Source organism: Mobula hypostoma, chromosome 15 (assembly GCF_963921235.1).
Source record: "Mobula hypostoma chromosome 15, sMobHyp1.1, whole genome shotgun sequence".
Classification (NCBI taxonomy): domain Eukaryota; kingdom Metazoa; phylum Chordata; class Chondrichthyes; order Myliobatiformes; family Myliobatidae; genus Mobula; species Mobula hypostoma.
In genome coordinates, this window is record NC_086111.1 from 38,183,408 (window position 1) to 38,204,293 (window position 20,886).

General features: G+C 38.3%; 1 protein-coding gene across 1 annotated transcript; it reads right to left on the reverse strand.

The window, feature by feature from the left end:
- Positions 1-8,227: 8,227 nt before the first annotated feature.
- On the reverse strand, positions 8,228-14,439 carry gpr27 (G protein-coupled receptor 27). Its single transcript, XM_063068389.1, has 2 exons — positions 14,238-14,439; positions 8,228-14,039 (listed from the first exon to the last, which is right to left on the reverse strand). The coding sequence occupies exon 2, from the start codon at positions 13,800-13,802 to the stop codon at positions 12,675-12,677; it is 1,128 nt and encodes a 375-aa protein (XP_062924459.1). The 5' UTR covers positions 13,803-14,039; positions 14,238-14,439; the 3' UTR covers positions 8,228-12,674.
- Positions 14,440-20,886: the final 6,447 nt, after the last annotated feature.

Consider the following 20,886-nt stretch of genomic DNA (forward strand, 5'->3'; position numbering starts at 1 on the left):
ACCTTTGATTAACTGATTAAAATCACAGAACAACTTACAAGATTCCTTCCAAGTTTCAGACAGCGTTGATTGTCTGTGCCTTCAGTGAGACTAGTATTTCCTAGCCTAACAACATAATCAAACTGAAATGATTCAAGAAGACAACTCACCAGCACATTCTGAAGCAACGGGCAGTGAATGCTATCTAAGCATGTAATGAATTTTGAAGAGTTCAGTCGAACCCGGATGTATCCAAATGAGAACATGGTTCACTCATTGCCGTAAAGTAATACCATGATCTGTGGTGAGGGTACATATTAAACCAAAGGTAATCCTTTATCTTCAACATTCGTTATAACAATGGAAGTGAGATTATACATTCACACTCAAGCACTAAATTTAGGGATTCATCACTGTGCAACTATGCAAGCAAACTAAAGATAATTATTGCAGTCTTCATAATACTAATTACAAAACTCAGTTGTTAACAGATAACACAGGCGAACCTCAAGATTGCGTGCTTCGCACACTGCTCTGCATTCTCTAAACTCATGATTGTGTGGCTAAGCACAGCTCCAACACCATCTATAAATTAGCAGATGACACCAGTGTTTTTGGCAGAATCTCAGACTGGCGATGAGACGCCATACAGGAGTGAGACAGATTGACCTCGCACTCAATGTTAGCAAGACCATAGGAATGATTGTGGACGTCAGGAAGGGGAAGTTGGGAGAACATACACTAGTCCTCATTGAGGGGCTAGTGGTTGGTGCTCAGCTTTAAGTTCCTGGGCATAAACATTTCAGAAAATCTATCCAGGGCGCAACACGTTTATAAATTATGAAGAAGCGCAGCAGCAGCATCTATACTTCATTAGGAACACACACAAAATGCTGGTGAACGCAGCAGGCCAGGCATTTCGAGGTACAGTCGACATTTCCGGCCGAGACCCTTCATCAGGACTAACTGAAAGAAGAGATAGTAAGAGATTTGAAAGTGGAAGGGGGAGGGATGCTACACATGCCCTTAATCCTTGTACTTTTTTCATAACTTATAGAATTGTTATATTGTGCACTGTACTGCTGCTGTAAAACAATAAATTTTACCACATGACAGTAATAATAAACCTGATTCTGATTCGGCATTGATGGCAGGAGTATAGGGATCATCTTTGACAGACGTCCACTTGGAGGAAGAGGAGTGACATTTTAAAAATCAAGGATTCTTAATTCACCAAATCTGCGCTGGGTTTCCTATAACTTAACCAGGATGAAAATTCCACTGACATTCACAAAATCAATTTGCATAGAGTAGGTTAAAGATGACTGTAACCAAAGGAGCTGTCCAAAAATTATCACAATATGAAGTGATGGGAGTTGAAATAGCGAAAAAAAGGACTGTAAAGAAATTAAGTTATTATGTTGGATATAAAGGAGGGAGTGTTCCCTGGAAATAGTTATTATCATTATAATAGCTTAACTATAATGGAAGCAGTGGCCAAGCAAGGGATCCTTTCACAAAGTAGTGGCATTAGTTTACAGCAAGAAGGGTAGGGGATTTCCCCTTGGTGTCTTGCCAATATTTATCTCTTATTCAGGAACAAGCAGATTATCTGGTGATTAATACGTTCTTGCTTGCAGGGCCTTGCTCTGCACAACTGGTATTTTCTTTATTTTCCATTACATTAATGAATACATTTCAAATGCATTTTCATTGGCTGCGAAACAATTTGAGACATTCTACAATCATGAAGGCCACTGCAAAAATGATCAAAAATGAGCACCAATGTGGCAGAGTGGAGAAATCTATGCTCTGAATTTTAATTTGTTCAATATCTGATTGAAGATTGCCCTATTGGCATTTTTCTCTTAAAAATGAATTTGGCATTCATCCTAACAAACAAATTTATAAGAATTGCAAATTGAAAAATTATTTTGAAAATATATAACATCTGCTGCAGCTCAAGCATTCCTTTGCTGCCATTGCGGCCATCGTCAAGTAGAATTTTCAAAGGAAGACTTCCCCAAAATACTACACTTTCTTTAGCAGACAGTTTGTAGAAAGGGTTTTTCTTTTTTCTGAGTGATTCTGCAATGATGCTGAAAAATGATGTGATTTTTTTTTATCCACAGCATAAAGTTCAGGATGTGTCAAAGCCATGGCTTCCTCTTTCTTTTCCCCTTTTTTCCATTCTGTTTCCCATTCTTTCCTGTCGTTTATGAATCATGCTGGATTAAGATGAATAAGGGTCAGCAATATATCGTATAGATACTACCACACAACCTGTTGATCATCATGTGGAAATTTAATATTAGAAGCCCATAACTGATCGCATCATCACGAACTTGACTGCTACCTGAGGTCCCTTTCACGTGCACATGCAGATTTTAGAACCAGATAAACTGACCCTCAGCACTCAACAACTATCTGATGAGTCACAGCATGTTCCAAGCACTCACTAGGCTTCAGTGGCATATCCTGAGGCCCCAACAGCTTTTAGGTTAAGTGGCAACTTTTTTAATGATAAAGTTATTTCAAAAATTGGTGAGATAGATGTACAGTACTGTGCCGAAGTCTTAGGCACAAATATATTGCTGGGGTGCCTAAGACGTTTGCACAGTACGTTTCTGCCTGAATTAATTTTGATTTGATTTGAAGCACATTGTGGAAAAATATCCATCCCCATCCTCTCTTTTTTGCCCTTGAAACAGCAATATCTCTGAGTCTTAAGTTTTTGTAAATATTGCTAAACATATAGTAGATACAGTAGCGTAAAAGTCTTATACACCCTAGATATGTATAGCAACACACACAAAATGCTGGAGAATCAGCAAATCAGGCAGCATCTGTGAAAATGAATAAACAATTGATGTTTTGGACTGAGACCCTTATATACACCGAAGACTTCTTTACAGTATTCTATGTATTTAACATCACATTAACATATTCACAAATAATAAAAATCATTAAAATAAACTGAGTCAAGAGCTTAGCCAGCACTTGCGCTATTGCATGGGGTCAGGGAACCCATTCATATGAATGGGGTCATTGCTCCCAGTCTTCCCCAGTAGAAAGTTAAGGGACAGGAATATGGTGCATCTTGACTCCCTCTTTAGCACATGAGTCATCTGCCCTTGGGCAGCAGGGGCATCTGACCTCCAACCTTAACTAGATTTTAATCTTTCCTCACTCATGTCCATGACGATGATTCCCCTCAGAACCAAACACCATGAAAAGTTGCAGGAGAAGGCCAAATATCCCCTCAATCCCACTTCACAAATCAATAAGATCATCACTGATCAGATCATTGACCTTGACTACATTTTTCTGCTCAATTACCTTAACCCTCGAAATTAATGTAATCCAAATTCTGCTTTGAATGTGCTCAGCAGTCATAAATCTCTAGGTAAGAATTCCAAAGATACACAGCTCTCTGGCAGATGCAATATCTTCTTATTATTGATGATTCTTCGTCCTGGGATTATGTTCCTTAGTTCTAAAGTCCTCCAATAGGAGAAAGAGCCTCATAGTATCCATGTTAACCTCTCAGACTTAAGATATTTAGCATAGCTCTGGCTCTGTATTAACTTTGAATGTACAGAAAGAGAGGAGGCAGAATAGGAGGTGAGATGTGTTGTTTTGCTGCAGGGAGATTCAAATGAACAGGTTCATTTCAGCTCCTGTTGGATTTAAAGACTGATCGGAGTCCTTAACAATTCTTTTTCTCCACTTCCTGACTAAAGCCAGCCACATTAAGAGGATGCCTGTCCATGGAAACATAGCATCATACAACAGCCAGAGAATCAATTGTATTTCTTATAGCCATGCATACTATTTACTCTGTGGGTTTAATGAGAGCAAGAGTTTCATTGAATCCTGATGTATATGACAAGAAACAATAAACTTAGAGGAGCAGAGAAGAATTTATGATTTGGTACCTGTCTGAATGCAGTTGGGGATACTGAGACATCAGAAGCATTGGGAGATAAGGTGCTGGTTGGGAAAACAAGATATACAAGGTCATCAGGAGATCAAAAGTGTAAATGGAACCATCATAGTGAGGATTGGGAAGTCAGAGAGGAGTTACCAGTGGGAGATTATAAATTTCAGATGAGTGGATGACACACAGGGCTGCAGATGCTGTAACCTAGAACAAAAAAAAACTGTTGGAGGAACGCAGTGATAAGCAGTATCTGAGAGGGAGAAGGAATTGTCAGTGTTTCCTGTGGAATCTGCAATTGGAGTCTCAACCCAAAATATCGACAATACCTTCCTCAAACCCCAGAGTTCCTCTAGCAGTTTCTCTTTCTTTGATTCTGATTGGTGGGAGGCGTTCACATCAGATATTGCATTATGGGATCTAGGCTGTGGGGTGTGGTGGGTAGTCATGGATAAGCTGGATCTAGTAGGTAAGTGGAAAGGCATATTGTCTGGGGGGGGCACAGGCTACTGCATAGGATTGAAGTAAATTGCAGAAACTTGTAAGACTAGTTCGCTCCATTATGGCTACCACCCTCCATAGTATCCAAGAGAGCTTCAAGTGGTAGTGCCTTAGGAAGGTGGCATACATCATCAGGGGCCCCCACCACCCAGGACATGCCTTCTTCTCATTGTCACCATCAGAAAGGAGATACAGAAGCCTGAATGCACACACTTCGCCATTCAGAAACAGCTTCTTCTCAGCCATCCAATTTCTAAATACACAACAAACCCATTAACACTACCTCACTACTTTTTTTATGTCTGTTTTTGCAATGCTTATTTTAACTTACTATTTAATAGACATATATATACACACACACACACACTGTAATCCAGTTTTGTTATCTACATTTATTTATCATGTATTTCATTGTACTGCTGCCGCAAAGTTAACAAATTTTCCAACATATGCCAGTGATATTCAACCTGATTCTGGTGCTGATTACTGTTGGATGTGACAGTCACGGTCATCCTTTAGTTGCCAATGGTATGGCCTCCTTTAATGGTTCTTGATTACCATCTATCAATCTCCAGCTCGCCACCCCCCCCCCCGTTTATTTTAATACTCATTTTGGAACTTATTATTCCCCATTCAGTATTATTTTGCAAGAGACAGGCAAATGTGTAATAAAAAAATTGAAATGCTGCAGGTTAAGCACATCTTATTAATGAATGTTCTTTTGCACAATGATACTCCATTTGGCATTTGCATGAGAACCTGTTGATGTAGGATTCACCAGCACTAGATCAGCAGCTATTATGACATTTTAAATTAGAATTCATTTAAAAGGTAACACTTTGTTAACACCTATTTCTTTGAATTAGTCTAGGAGAAAAGGATTGAGAAACTAGGGAATCTCACACTTTTAAGTTCAGTAGAAAAATATGTTAAGAGTGAAGTGGCACAAGTCTCTACACAGAGAAAATAAAAATACAAGAAAAATCTACATTTGTAAACAGGTTTTATGTGCAGCTCCTATAAAGTTCAGCTAACTGTCCAAAATTGACAAAATATTGAAGGATTTTCTGTGTACATGATCATGTTTTATAATCGTTCTCTTAAAGTCCTACTGGTAAATTAATATTTTATATTCTAAAAACAATGCAATACTAGCTTTTACTGACTGATTAATATAAAACTTTACAAAGACAGCATTTTTTTCCAAATATTACTGACTTCGTAATTTTACCTATTAAAATACTAAAATTAAAATCTTATAACATCTCTTGAATTCAGCTCAGAGAATCCAATTAATAAAGAACAGTTAAAATGATTCTGTTTTCAAAAACAGTATCCTAAGTAAAACAACCCAATTATGATTATATTAGACAATTTATCTGTCTGTAATAAATTACAGTGAATGTGATGAGACTTGATCTCTGAAGATCTAATTTGATTTAAGCTCAGCAATGATCATCACAAATCTGCAAAGGCTATTACATGACACAAGATTAATGAGTTGTAGCAAATGCAATCTACTCCCAGTAGATCCAGGTCCACAGACAAACACTTAGCATTGCATCAAGGAAGATTATACTGGTCTCCTTCCAACATTTGGAGATGTGGTGCAGGAATTAATGTTTATTCATCTACTTGCACTTTACTCAATCTGGAATTGTATACAACTAAAGCAAAAGGGGACATATCATATTGTATCAATCCCCTCCCCAACAGCAGTTAAACAAATCTAGTTAACTCTCTTAATTTTTTATAATGTATTTGCAAGATGTAAGAACTATGCTAGAATGTTCAAAATATAAATTGGCTTTCATCTGCAGTATACTAAGTTAGTACCAGTAAATTGATTTCCATCATGAGAACCTGGAGTAGGCCATATCAAACCCAAAAGAGCTTGCATGGAGTTGTGCCAAATGTAAACTTCACTTATAATTTTGGAATCTAAGAGCAATGAAAATAAGTACAAAAATGGAGGAAAACTTACATAGACTGAGATAATAATAATAAATTTACATAATAAACACAATGGTTAGTGTAGGGAACTTTAAATTCCTTGGTGTTATCCTATCAGAGGATGTGTCCTGGGACCAGCATGTAACTGACATCACAAAGAAGGCACAATAGCACCTCTACTTTCTAAGAAGGTTGCGCAGACTTGGTATGTCATCTAAAGCTTCGGCAAACGTTTTAATAGATGCACAGTGAAGAACACCCTGACTAGTTGCACTATGGTCTGGCATGGAAGCACCAATGCCCAAGAACGGAAGAATCCACAAAAAGTAGCGGGCACAGCCCAGTCCATCGCAGGCAAACACCTCCCCATCATTGAGCACATCTACAAGGAGCGCTGCCACAAGAAAGTGGCATCTATCATCAAGGAATCCCACCATCCAGGGCATGCTCTCTTCTTGCTGCTGCCATCAGGAAGAAGGTACATGAGTCTTAGGTCCCACATCACCAGGATCAGGAACACTTCATACCGTTCAACAACCAGGCTCCTCATCCAGTGTGAACAACTTCACATCTGAATTCTGAACTGATTCACAACCTATAGACTCACTTTCCAGGACTCTACAATTCACCTTCTCCATATTACTTATTTACTTATTCATATGATTGTCAGTCTTTGTTAATACATAGTTTTTCATTGAATATGTTGTACTTTTCCATTCTAACTGCAATTGCCTGCAAGAAAATGAATCTCAAGATAGTATATGGTGACATATATGTACTTTCATAAATTACTTTGCACTTTGAACAATGCATAGGATCTACGATGTTAATAATCTACATTTATGATTACAGAAAGAATCACAGGTAAAAATGTATCCTTTATAAGGCACCTCTGATAATCTTGAACCTCAGAAAGTATTGTCAGTTATTAACCAAAAAAGGGAGACTTCTATTTAAGAAATGCAGCAATCAGTTCCAAATATACGATACCATTTGCTTGACTAGTATTTTTGTAGTATCCGAGGCATTAGGGAGAATCCTGCTATTTCTCTATCAAAAAAGATTATCTGTGTCATTACTCCATAGCACTTGCAGCAACTTGCTTTGTACAAATTGGCTGCTCTATTCAGTATTTTATACCAGAAATAATATTTTTAAATTTTTTCACTGCTTTGGGAAGTTCTGAGGTCATGAAAGGCACAATGTCATTCAATTACTTCTGCTCTTCAAAATAATGTTAAATGAACACTTGCACCTCATTCAAAGTACACATAACCAATATTCTGTGTAAAAACACCAAGACTCTTTGACTGTTTTATAGGACGAATAATAAAAAGTTGTGACAAAAGTTGGCTTTATGTAATTAGGAATTTGCTTTTAACACATTGGTGCAGCCATGCTTACATAAAATTATTCAACTACTCCTTAGAAAAATTGACCACTTCCAACCACGTAATTTCTTACTGCAAAATGATAATTGCAATATTTCCATTTCTGTTTTGATAATATTTCTCTATCGATAATTTAATTGAAATTCATCTGTAAATTTAGGACTGCAAAGTAGAATTAGATTCTCTAAGACTGACACACGACTTGAAATTTGTTGTTTTGCAGCTGTAGTCCAGTGTAAAGAGTTTAAAAATCTATAAATTACTAAAGTAAGTAAATAGTGCAAAAAGAAAATGGAATAATGAGGCAGTATTCGTGGACTATTCTGAAAACTGATGACAGAGGGGAACAAGCTGTTTCTGAACCTTTGAGCATGGATCTTCAATCTCCTGTACTCCTGTAATTTTGTAAAAAGAACTGGAGAAGTTCTGTTTGGACATATACATTGGAATGGAAAATTGATGGTATAATGCTTTTATTTGGACCAATATCAGAAATAACCTTATCAATTCTCTATCATCATGATTCCTTTTTGGCCATTCTTTTGCAAGTTGGACAAAAACGTTAATTCATCAGATTTAACATTAAGTCAGTCAACTCAAGCATGGTCATTTAAAACATTTTGTACTAATTTCGCGATATAGTAAACAATATACATAAAGTGAGATTTTTAACAACCCATTTCAACTCTACGAAAACACAAGGAACAGCAACACTTCAAAATTGTATCATAGGAAAAACATATTTCATAATGGGAGTTTGGGGTCCTAACATAGGTCACTGCATTAAAGATAGCTAATGTTAGAATGACTGAAAGATATCACTAGTATTCACATTCCTTGTTATGAAGGGTTGAGAATCAACAGGATATTACAAGTCAGCGAACACAATCACTTTGATTGGCAGCAAAATAAATTCTGAATAAGTAAACACAAGAGATTCTGCAGACACTGGAAATCCAGAGCAACATATATAAGTTGCTGGAGGAATTCAGCAGGTCAGGCAGCATCTATGGAAATAAATAAACAATTGACATTTCAGGCCAAGGCTCTTCATCATGACTGGAAAGGAAGGGGGAAGATGCAGAAAATAAGCTTTTTTTTTTGATACTTAACTAAACAAGCATCTGTTTTAAGGTGATGCACTTGGACGTTCATCTTTAAACTAAATGGTTTCACTCAGCTTCACTGGAATGGAATGGAAGGTAATCTAAGCTTACTTTTACAAAAACAAAAGGCATTAAAGATTATATTTGTGAGTGCAATAGATAGAAACAAAATTTCGCAAGATTGTTTCATCTATTTTCTTTCTCTCTGCCTTTCATCTAGATCAGAGAGCTGACTGCTTTGGTGCCACTGAAGAAATAGTTATATTGGCTCAGATTCATTCAAAAAGAGAAGAGGAATTTGATCAGCTCTACTCTAAAAGTAGCTACTGCCATGTAAGATGGATCTCCTAAGAAAGACAGAAGACCCAGAGGGGACAGATATATCATTCACAGATGGAGATGCTTTACTTCAATGTCCCAGGCAGCTCATATGAGCATCCAAGAAGAAAGTAAAGCAATCAACTGTGCTAAGCCAATGTTCAAGAATAATTGCTAAAACTATTAATTTCTTCCCCAAAAGTTACTTAAAGCTTGTAACCTAGCCTTTAAACTCTGCAGAGGACAATTTTATGTGCTTGATATCTAACAACAGTTAAGTAAAATCCAGGTGATGCTACATTATTTTAGAATACTGTCCTGTCTTTGCAAAATTCAGGTAATTTTACGTTTAATACATTACACCCTCCCAATGTATTTAAAATATTACCAATTTGAAAATCATATGCAAAGATCAAAACATTAGTTTATGGTTATGTTGTATGATTTCTTTCATAATTTGAAGGAAAGTTAACACATCTTTTGTTGGTGATACAATTTCATCTGCTTATTGTGAAAATGGTATAAGCAAGTCAAATGTAATTAATCCTTTTTAAACGAGCTTGCAAATGACTCTTCGATGAGAAGTTATGATGAAATGGTTTTAAATTTAGCCGGCCCTCTTTCTTTGAAAGATACATTGCACAGATTACAAATTTACCACCATCACATTTTTTTTTCATTTTCTGTGCCAACATGTATTGTGGTCTTCCTGCTAGAACCAGCCAGTACTGAACAATGCTGACAGTTTTTCACTTGTAAATGCCCCACCCCCACAATGAAAGACCCAGTCATCTCGGACAGAAACACCGCAGTCAGAAAAGAAAGACTGCTGGATGGATTTGGATTCAGATTCTGGTCATTTTAGAGAATGAATAATACTCTCTCACTGTCCCCCAAGTACACTGAAAACTAAAATTTAGTTTGAAAATTATTGTACATTTACTCTGCAGATTACTGAGATCTTCTTCATATAAAATGTCTGCCAATCCACTTTGCAGAAAAATACTTGATTTTAAGCAAAATCTCATACCAACACTGGAGGAGTTGTCCCTTAATCATCAGAATGACATATCTTTATTTTTGTTAATATTTCAAACACAAACATTCTGAAATTTATAATCACCTGAGATTACTGCATCTTCAGACCACTAATTCACGTTTTTTGAAATGTTTTAGTGCATTCTCAGTTTCATTATCAAACAACCTTGAGGAATGTGAAAACTATTTGACATAATCATGGAAAACATTAATAAATCTCCTCACATTTGTAATTGTCCTCATTGAAAGTATTTATTCAATGGCTATTTAACCATACCATCATTCAATTGATAAATGTGAAATATAACTGATCCCTTATGGGAGGAAGGCATCTATAAATCCCACATGAATTCAACAGATTTCCTTAAATTCTACATCATTAATAAAATAATTATTTTATTTAATTTCAGATCGAATTTATAGAGCATTCAGCAAGTGAAATAAAAGTTAGGTTGGCTAATTCATATTGTACTACAGAATTTGTTTGTATATTGAAATAAATAAACATTAAACTACTAATTCTTCTTTTGGACTGGTTTTATTGCAACAAATTTTATGTAGCAATAAAACCAAGTTGCATCATATAGATTGAAGCACTTCAGATTGTCACAATGAAACTTAACCTAATTATCAAACACAACTAAAGATTTTCTAAGTTTCCAAGTTCAGTCTGATTTTTGTGATTTCTTTACCCAGTTATATTCTTTATTGGCTGTTTTTAGATGTATTTGACTTCACTAAACCATCACAATGGCATAACCCACTTTATTTTTTTTAATTTAAGTTGTAAATTGGATGGATAATAAAAGGTCTCCAATATACTTAAAATTTATTTCATAACCTTTATTTTTTTCAACATTGTGACAGAGTTCCAACATGCCAAATAAAGAATTAGTTTTCATTTTGAAAAATTACTTTTCATTTTCACATTAACAAAATGAAAGTGAATTAATTGCACTAATTTAGGGGACAGAGTTGTATCATTTCAGATTCCTACACTGTGGGTTTGCAGGTTGTACACCTCAATTAAGTAAAACACATTTATATCAAAGGCTGTTGTCCCTTGTGTTGGGAACATTAGTAGAATGCTGATCCAATCATTTGTCCAGTTAAGCATTTTCAATCCAATGCCAGCAACAAGATTTACAAATTAGCTATATTTTGGCAGCATTTACTTGGTATCTGTAGGTAATTTTTGGATATCATTTGTTGCATAATAGTTTGGCTGCTGAATGGAGATTTCGTTACATTTCAGCAACTTGGCCAGTTTCTACGCTATTTGAAAGAAACATAGGAAAACGATTAGGCCATTCAGCCCTGAACCCATTCCACCATTTATTTAAACCAATGTTAATAAAACATATGCAACTTTAAAAGTGATTTTTGTTTTAATTTCATGTGATGTTCAACAGTTTCTTGGATTTGTCCTTCTTTCAACAACCTGCATGATTATTCATAACTGTCAATCTTTACATATCAATAAGGAGACTTTGTACCTCATTCACCTAGTCCACTTAAATATCCTTTCCTGCAATTGATTGCTACTCTCACCAAAACACCCAAAGTACATTAAATGAGATCCATTAATTTGATTTTTCATTGTGAAGAGAAAACTACCCTTCTGCTTAATAAATTTATTTTCAAGTAAAAACAGTGGAAATGTACAAGAGAAAAAGAGCTACCTTCTTGATTCAATCAAATGAAGAGTACAGTATAACTTACTAACTGATAATTTTGTATGACAATAACTACAGCTAACACTACAAGACTTATTTACATTCAGCTAGAGAAATGTAAAATTGACATTTGTTTTTCAAAGACAAATGCACATTAAGATATGAAATTGCAAAAAGTAATGTTTGAAGGTCAAAACATTTTCCAGTATATTACAATGCAGAGAAACAAGCTAAGAAAATATCAAAAGGAAAGTACAATCATACAAAGTTCTTAAATTGCAGTGGGAAGGGTGAAAAGTGTCACTGAAATTATGATTTGTACAATTTTTACACTCCAGTTTGCTTTTTTTCCCTCTTCTGGATGTTATTAATAATTCACTGCCCTGTATAAAGCGCAGCACAACTAGGAACAAATATATTTCATTTATTGTAAAACACTCTGAGATTGGGATTGCTTAATTGTGTTTGAATTCCCTGATCAATACGTTTTTAAGCAATCAGTAAAATTTGTATCAAACTGGGTCCAACGTGGAGTCAACGTGAGAGATCCTAATATAAAGTGGCCTCCATGAATTCGTATTCCAGAGAAATTGGCTTGTCCTCAAAATACTTGACTCAGTGTCTCGCACTTCTTAAATGTAAACAGAAACCAGTGCAGTTGACTGTTCTGTGACAAACATTAATCCGCCAAACGCCTGCACATACATTATTATGAGTTCCCTTGCGGATTTTCTTTTTAAAAGACGGTGTCTTTCTACTACTTAAATGTATTTTAAATAACGCAGTAAGCTTCCCTGGGCGTCTGTGTGCTTTGAAAACAAGGGAAGTGGGTTCTGAAGCAAATCCTCAGCTCTTTGTTGAAGATAAAGCACAAAATCGGATTGACCCCCGCCTGGGCAAATGTCATCCACACTGCGGCGGTCAGGTAGACCTGGGGGATGGTACTGGCTTTGACAAAGACCCGCAGATAACATGCGACAATATATGGCGACCACAGCAGCAGGAAGAGTACGGTTATGATGTAGAACATCCTGCCTATTCTCTTTTCCATTTTGAACTCATCTAAGACCAGCAGTCTCTTGTTCTGGTTGTGCGTGGTCTGCCGGATGCCCACTAGGGTAGGGGGCGTGGGTCCTCTGCCGAAGCCAGCGATCCAGTTGGCGGCCGCCTGGCCTGTGGCGCCCGGCCCGTGAAACGTCCAATTTTGGCTGATGGCCGGGATCAACTGAGCGGGTTTCATCTTGCGGTGGTCGTATACGAAAAAGATGAGCTTGACGTAGACCATGTGTGTGGCGGCGATGATAACCGCCAGCATCAGCATGAAGCCCAGGGTGTCGTTGGCCTTCACGTAGCGGTGCTCGAAGATGCACTGCTCCTCCTCACGGATGAACTTGTAGGTGCCCACGTCGAAAACTGGCGGGAAGGCCATTGCGACCGACAGGGTCCACACCATGCAGATGACCGCCACGCAAGTCCACACCGTCATTCGTTTGGAATAGAAGCGGTGGTGGGCGATGGCCATGTAACGGGTGATGCTGATGCAGAACATCATGAAGGCGGCGTGGAAACAGAAGAGGACGGCGGCGAAGGCGATGATCTTGCAGCTGAGCAGGCTGTAGGTCCAAGCCGAGCCGCTGCTGATGGAGATCATGACGAACGGGAAGCAGAGGAGCGAGCGCACGATGTCGGCCAGGCAGAGGTCCAGCAGAAAGTAGTAGGGAGCCCGGTGCAAGCTTGGCTCTTTGAAGAGCAGGAAGGAGAGCAGCAGGTTGCCGGTCAGGCTGATGCAGATGATCAAACCCAGGGAAGCCAGCTTGACCGCCGAGGCGGTGATGGCGTAATTCTGAAGAGAGCTATTCGTCTCTTCTAGCTCACTGGCGTTCGCCATCGAGGCGAGCATCAGAATGGGGCAGCCTCGATCCTCGCCGTCAACAGCTCAGTGTCTCCATTTCCATCGGAAAGGACAGACCCCACAAACCACAAAGTTCCTTTTAATCCTCATTGTGTAACCACCGTTGCGGTGGGGAGGGGAGAGGATGGAAACGGGAAAGGGTGTGGGGGAAGACAGTCTTCCTTAAACGAATGGTTTTTGTGGGGGTTTTTTTTTGTTTCTATCCACCCTGAAGACCAATCATTTCTGAAATAGGAACAGGAGACATTCGTTTAACTGTCTGACTCAATAGGGAAAGCAACCTCGGGTCTCTTGTACCCCCGCCCCCCAGTACAGCAATTGCCGCCGCTTCAAAGGACGTTGTCAAACGAGCGACATAACACCCGCAACACAAGCACATACAATCCCCGGGCTAGGTAAAAAAATACTAATAAATAATAATACCTCTTCTTCTCCAGCCGTGGCAGGGAGCTGAACTTCCGGTGAGTGCTAACAGAATGTCTTTGGGGTTAAAGTGAGCCTGCGCAGAAGGTGACAGTTTTTTTTCCCAGCCTTTTTAAATATATACTTATAAAATCTCAATCCTTTTGTTTTGAGCTGGTTAAATCCCTCGCCCCGCCATCTGGCCAGCACAGGCTTCGAGCTTTCTCTTGCATGGAGAAAAATCCAGTCCTTCCTCTCCAACTGCGCAAGTTCCCTGCTGCACTATACAAGAATATCATCCCCCACCTTCCCCTCCCTCCCCTACTCCCCCTGGCAAAACAGGCTCGGTCTTCCGTGCTGCTGTCTCTGTTACCGAACCCCGGCGTGAGTGGCACTAGCCCGTATTTATAAGCACAAGGGAACGACTATTATCCCCTTTATTTCCTGTACTGTACATGTAAATCTATTCCTAGATGATAGCAGTGATCATTAATATCAGTTCCAATAGAGAATCTTTTTTTTTCTTGTTGATGATATCATTAGAAACCCAACGGATTTGATCTGTACTCACAATAAATCACAGTCGCTCATGCGTGAATTGCACAAATGAAGGGAGTGTTCCCTTACATAGCTTTTTCTGCTGCATATTTTCTTAAGTAAACCCTGATAATAATGACACGTATATACAAAGCAACAAATGTTCACTGCACTTTCACAAAGGTAGCTTAATAGCAGCTATGATGTCGTTACTAGTCTGCTTGTAACCAACGGGAAGGGTGGGGGAGGGCAGGATTGCATGGAGCATACCGGAACGAAAATATGATCAATACCCATCTTTTTGTGTTCATTCTTTTGGCACTGTCCTCTCTCGGAGTACAAAAGAATTATGCAACAAAGGATCCATTTTATGTTGTTGCGACCAACTCATGTTTTTTTTTAGGTTTTACAGCAGACACCAAAACCGTAGTAGAAACAAATGGAGAGGAGGATTGAAGATAAATACAATTAATCTGGTGGCTCTGACACAAACAATTGGACAAAACCTGCCTATTCAACGCCAACTTGCAAGCAGCTATGACTCTCCTCTGCTTGAGATCTCCCTTCATGTACAGTAGTTGATACACATGCACCCCCTATGGACATGTTCGTTATAGCTCTGATTGTGTTGGGAGACAGGCTTCACAGGAAACCAACCACGGAACCCCCTAAAGATTCTAACCGGAAAAAAAACTTGGAAGCTAATCCCATAGTTGACGATTTTGAAATATTTACCCATCAGGCGCTAGTATAACTACACATACTTGTACAACGATTGCGATTACGTGTAAAGTGCTAAGAGAGTAGCGGGGTGCTGAAACAGCACCAGGCAGCATCTGTGGAGTGAGAAACAGAATTAGCGTTTCAAGTCAATGAACGTTCATCGGAACTAGACGAAAAATCATTGACTGAAAGACTATACAAATGAATACGTCCATCATAAATTATTGAAACATAATAGTAAATTAACGTTCTAAGAATTAATTATATCGCCTTAATCGCATTTGTTCCGGAAGAGGGGAAGGGTAAAAACTGTTTTGAGGTACAAATGCACGCAAGCAAGACCGTACCATAGTAATAAAATATTTTAAAAAGCCTGCATGATGGTCAAGATCTTCGCATTATTTTAAATCCAGAGCAAAAGCTACAAAGGGAGATATGACGATATTTTTGGAGCCAAGTTTCACTGAATGTAAATGGCGGGAATCAATGTTTCCAAGGGAGAATTGGAGGATAGATTAACTGGCTGTTGTAAAAGACCCCTAGTGTAAGTAAATATCTAATTAACCACCGAGAGGGGACTAAAGGCAGAATGATTGTTAGAAAGAGCAGGGGAATTTTGTTATGTAAGTGGGCCATAGACTCCATGACTAATCAGTCTCCTTTTCTGTATTAACAATTCTGTTAAAATCAACGTATATGCACATTTACTTAACAGGATGGAGTAGGAAACATTTGGACTATGAAATCCATGCCAGCTTGCCGCAGAGCAGCTGCTTTGATAGCTTTTCTTCTTTCCATGTATCCCTGCAAATTATAAACTCCCCCCCCCACTTCACTGTTATTGATTAATTTGACATTTACCTTCACTGGGGGCCATTTACTATAGCTAATTAGCCTTCCATCATATCTTTGGCATGAGGGAGAAAACCAGATTATCCAGGAGGAACCCACACAGTCACAGGGAGAATGTGCAAAACCTACACAGCACCAGAGGAAATGCACTATAATGAAGCTGTGAGACAGAGTACTAAGTTTTCTGTGTTGTGCCACCACATATTAAAATAAATACTTTCCAATCTAAAAAAGCTTATGGTATTGAAAATTTTAAATATGAACTGTGTTCATAATTTGTTTATGTGGAATGCCAGTCCAAAGTATATTAAATTGAAGCTGTATCCCACCCAGGAATCTGGGCCTACTGTACCTTTCCATTAGAAAGGTGTATTTCCTGCAAATTGTCCCCATCTGAGATTTGCACTACGTTGTACCTTGTGTGTATAGGCTCCAAGGTTAAACATCTTTACCTGGAATGATCACCAGTAAATTGGAGTTTGATCGTGATCTCCAATCCCTCTGCTGCTGTTACACGTACTTAAATTCAGTTAAAATTAGGCCAAATTCAGTAAATTACTGAACACAGCTGCATGGCTTCAGATTGAGCTGTTTGTTATAGGTTTAATGTAGACTCAGTTCAAAGTCAACTGAAGCCAATTGAAAAGGAAGACCAAGAGTATTATTGCAGTCAGTTCCTGTAAATCCTGTTTCTCTTGATTGCTTGATGGTGCCGATGCATGGAATTGGAACTGGAATTGTTTTATTGTTGTCACATGTACCAAGATACAGTGCAAAGCTGGTCTTGCACACTGTTCACACAGATCAAATCATTGCACAGTGCATTGAGGTAGAACTAGTAAAACAATAGCAAAATGTAGGATAAATTACAACAACTACAGAGAAACTGCAGTGGAGGTGAAAAAAAAAATAAGGTGCAGCTCAGAATGAGGTAGATTGTGAGCACAAGAGTCGATTCTAACATACTAGAGAACAGCAATAGCCTTATAACCTCAGGGTAGAAGCTGTCCTTGAGCCTGATGATTTGTGCTTTCAGGCTTTTGTATCTTCTGTCTGATAGAAGAGGAGAGAAGGGAGAATGTCTGGGGTAGGTGGGGTTTTGATAATGCTCTCTGCTTTACTGAGGCAGTGAGAAGTCCATGAAGGAGAGACAGGTTCCTGTGATATTCTGAGCTGTGCCCACTTCGCTCTGCATCTTCTTGCAGTCACGTGCAGAGTACCTGCCATAACAAGCAGTTATGCACCTAGATGGGATGCTTTCTACAGTGCATTGATAAAAGTTGGTAAGTTCAACAGGATCTGAGTTACAGGGAAAGATTAAATCAGCAATTGAGTTACAGGGAAAGATTGAACAGGTTAGGACTTTATTTCTTGGAGCGCAGAAGAATGAGGGGAGATTTGATAGAGGTTTACAAAATTATGAGGGGTATAGACAGAGTAAATGTGAGTAGGCTCTTTCCACTTAGATTAGGAGAGATAAATACGAGAGGACATGGTTTTAGGGTGAAAGGCGAAAGGTTTAGGGGGAACCTTTTCAATCAGAGAATGGAGGGAATGTGGAACAAGCTGCCATCTGACGTAAATGCAGGCTCACTCTTAAGTTTTAAGAATAAATTGGATAGATACATGGATGGGAGAGGTCTGGAGGGTTATGGACTGGGTGCAGGTCAATGGGACTAGTGGAATAAAGTCTTGGCACAGACTAGAAGGGCCGAATGGCCTGTTTTCTGTGCTGTAGTGTTCTATGGTTCTAACGTGCCCTTTTTTTGCATCCTGAAAACGTAGAGGCATGGTAAACTTACTTGGCCATGACATCTACATGGTTGGACCAGAACAAGCTGTTAGTGATGTTCACTCCTTGCAACATGGAGCTCCCAGTCCTCTCAACCTCAACACCATTGACATAGACAGGGGCATATTCACTGCATCCTGAAGTTAATAAGGACCTGGACCCATTGCAATTTGCCTATCGCCACAATAGGTCAATGACAGACACAATCTCAATGGCTCTCTACATGGCTTTAGACCACCTCAACAACACAAACACATACATCAGGATGTTGTTCATAGACTATAGCTCAGCATTTAATACCATCATTCCCACAATCCTGATTTTGCAGAACCTGAGCCTCTGTACCTCCATCTGCAATTGGATCCTTGACTTCCTAACCGGAAGACCACAATCTGTGCAGACTGGTGATAATATATCCTCCTCACTGACGATCAACACTGGCGCACCTCAGGGGTGTATGCTTAGCCCACTGCTATACTCTCTGTATACACAAGACTGTGTGGCTAGGCATAAATCAAATACCATCTACAAATTTGCTGACGATGCAACCATTGTTGGTAGAATCTCAGGTGATGACGAGAGGGCGTACAGCAGTGAGATAATGTCAACTAGTGGAATGGTGCCACAGCAACAACCTGGCCCTCAACGTCAGTAAGACGAAAGAGCTGATTGTGGACTTCAGGAAAGGTAAGACGAAGGAACACACACCAATCCTTATAGAAGGATCAGAAGTGGAGAGAGTGAGCAGCTGCAAGTTCCTGGGTGTCAAGATCTCTGAGGATCTAACCTGGTTCCAATATATTGATGTAGTTATAAAGAAGGCAAGACAGCGGCTATATTAGGAGTTTGAAGAGATTTGGCATGTCAACAAATACACTCAAAAACCTCTATAGTTGTACCATGGAGAGCATTCTGACAGGCTGCATCACTACCTGGTATGGAGGGGCTACTGCACAGGACCGAAAGAAGCTGCAGAAGGTTGTAAATCTAGTCAGGTCCATCTTGGGCAGTAGCCTACAAAGTACCCAGGACATCTTTAGGGAGCAGTGTCTCAGAAATTCTGTGTCCATTATTAAGGACCGCCAGCACCCAGGGCATGCCCTTTTCTCACTGTTACCATCAGGTAGGAGGTACAGAAGCCTGAAGGCACAGCTTCAGAAACAGCTTCTTCCCCTCTGCCATCTGATTCCTAAATGGACGTTGAAGCTTTGGACACTACCTCACTTTTTTTTAATATACAGTATTTCTGTTTTTCATGTTTTTTTACAATCTATTCAATATATGTAATTGATTTACTTGTTTATTTATTATTATTATGTTTTATTTTGTTTATTTTTTTTCTCTCTGCTAGATTATGTATTACCTTGAACTGTTGCTGTTAAGTTAACAAATTTCACGTCACATGCCGGTGATAATAAACCTGATTCTGATTTCAGACTTCTTTTGGAATGTAGGTCATGTCGGAAGATTTAATGTGCAACCTTCACCGAGTTTTCGCAAAATCAATAGTCTGCTGATTGCAGTAAGAAGTTAAATCATGGTCAGTATTAATTAATCTTTAAAGCATTGAGTTTGCATCCATGATGTGCATTTTCCTGGGTCAAAATGTAGATAAAGTTCAAAATGGGCATCAGACTTGATACAAGATATTCATCTGAATGGGATATACACTACTTGACTTCAATGCACTGAAATTTCAATAAAGGCTTGATGTCGGAATTAAATTGCCTTTGATATCAAAAACCCTTTAGCATCAATGCAAAAGTAGCTGCATTAATTATTTTTTACAAAGAAAAAAAAATTGTTAACATAAGAATTCTGAGAACAATTCCAAGCATTTCTTTGTCTTTGATCTTCCAAAGTTTTCTGCATTTGACTTCCAACTTTGTTTCCCGTCATTTGATTTCCAGCTTCTTTTTTTAATGACAGCTAGAAAATTCTGTGTCTTTTTATTGTTTCCATCTCCAATCTCAATGGACTAATCTCATGTGTATTGATGTAAAGCTATTGCATTATGGAATTTGAGTGCAAAATTCAATCAAAACACAAAGGATCAAAAGAAATTAAATGGAAGCATTTGCTCCTGAGAAAAGCATATTCCTCTTAAACTATAGAGTTTAATTTGGTTCTGCTATATTTTCAAACTGAGTTTGATATCACTGAATTAATCTTATTAATAATCCAATTTATAATCTATTGTTTTAACTCAGAAGATACCAATGAAAGGCTTGTTCATAGTGAAGTTGGTTTTCATTTATGTAAAATAAATATAATGCCAGAAACTTACTGAAGATGCATTTATTTGTTCACTTTGGAATCTAAAGCAACAAGCTGAACTTTTCTGTCCATGATTTCCCTACATTTAAATGGAATAGAATATTCATTGTATATCATGACAATTTCAATTTCTGTGATAATTAAAAGGGGTATTATTATATAAGGACAATTCTGCATAGTAATGTTTCTTTGGTGATGTACTGTCACCCTTCACTGCAAAAAAAACCTCAATTTATTCTTGTCCCTTATCAGTAGTATTGCATTAATTGTCAGCATGTAGAGTTTTGCAAAGACAGGGAGGAATTAACTTTATCCAGATGCAATGTTTCATTACGCACTGATGTTAAATATTCTCTAGAGTATAATTTACTCATCCTTTTCATTAGCTGCTAAGGACCCACAGTGCACATTTATTAAGAATATGGATTCTTACTCATGTTGAAGGCACATAGAGGCCATGTAATAGGATTTGTTCTGCACATACATGTT

Coding starts and splice junctions, on each gene's coding strand:
- gpr27 (XM_063068389.1), bottom strand. CDS start 13,802: ATGCTCGCCTCGATGGCGAACGCCAGTGAGCTAGAAGAGACGAATAGC.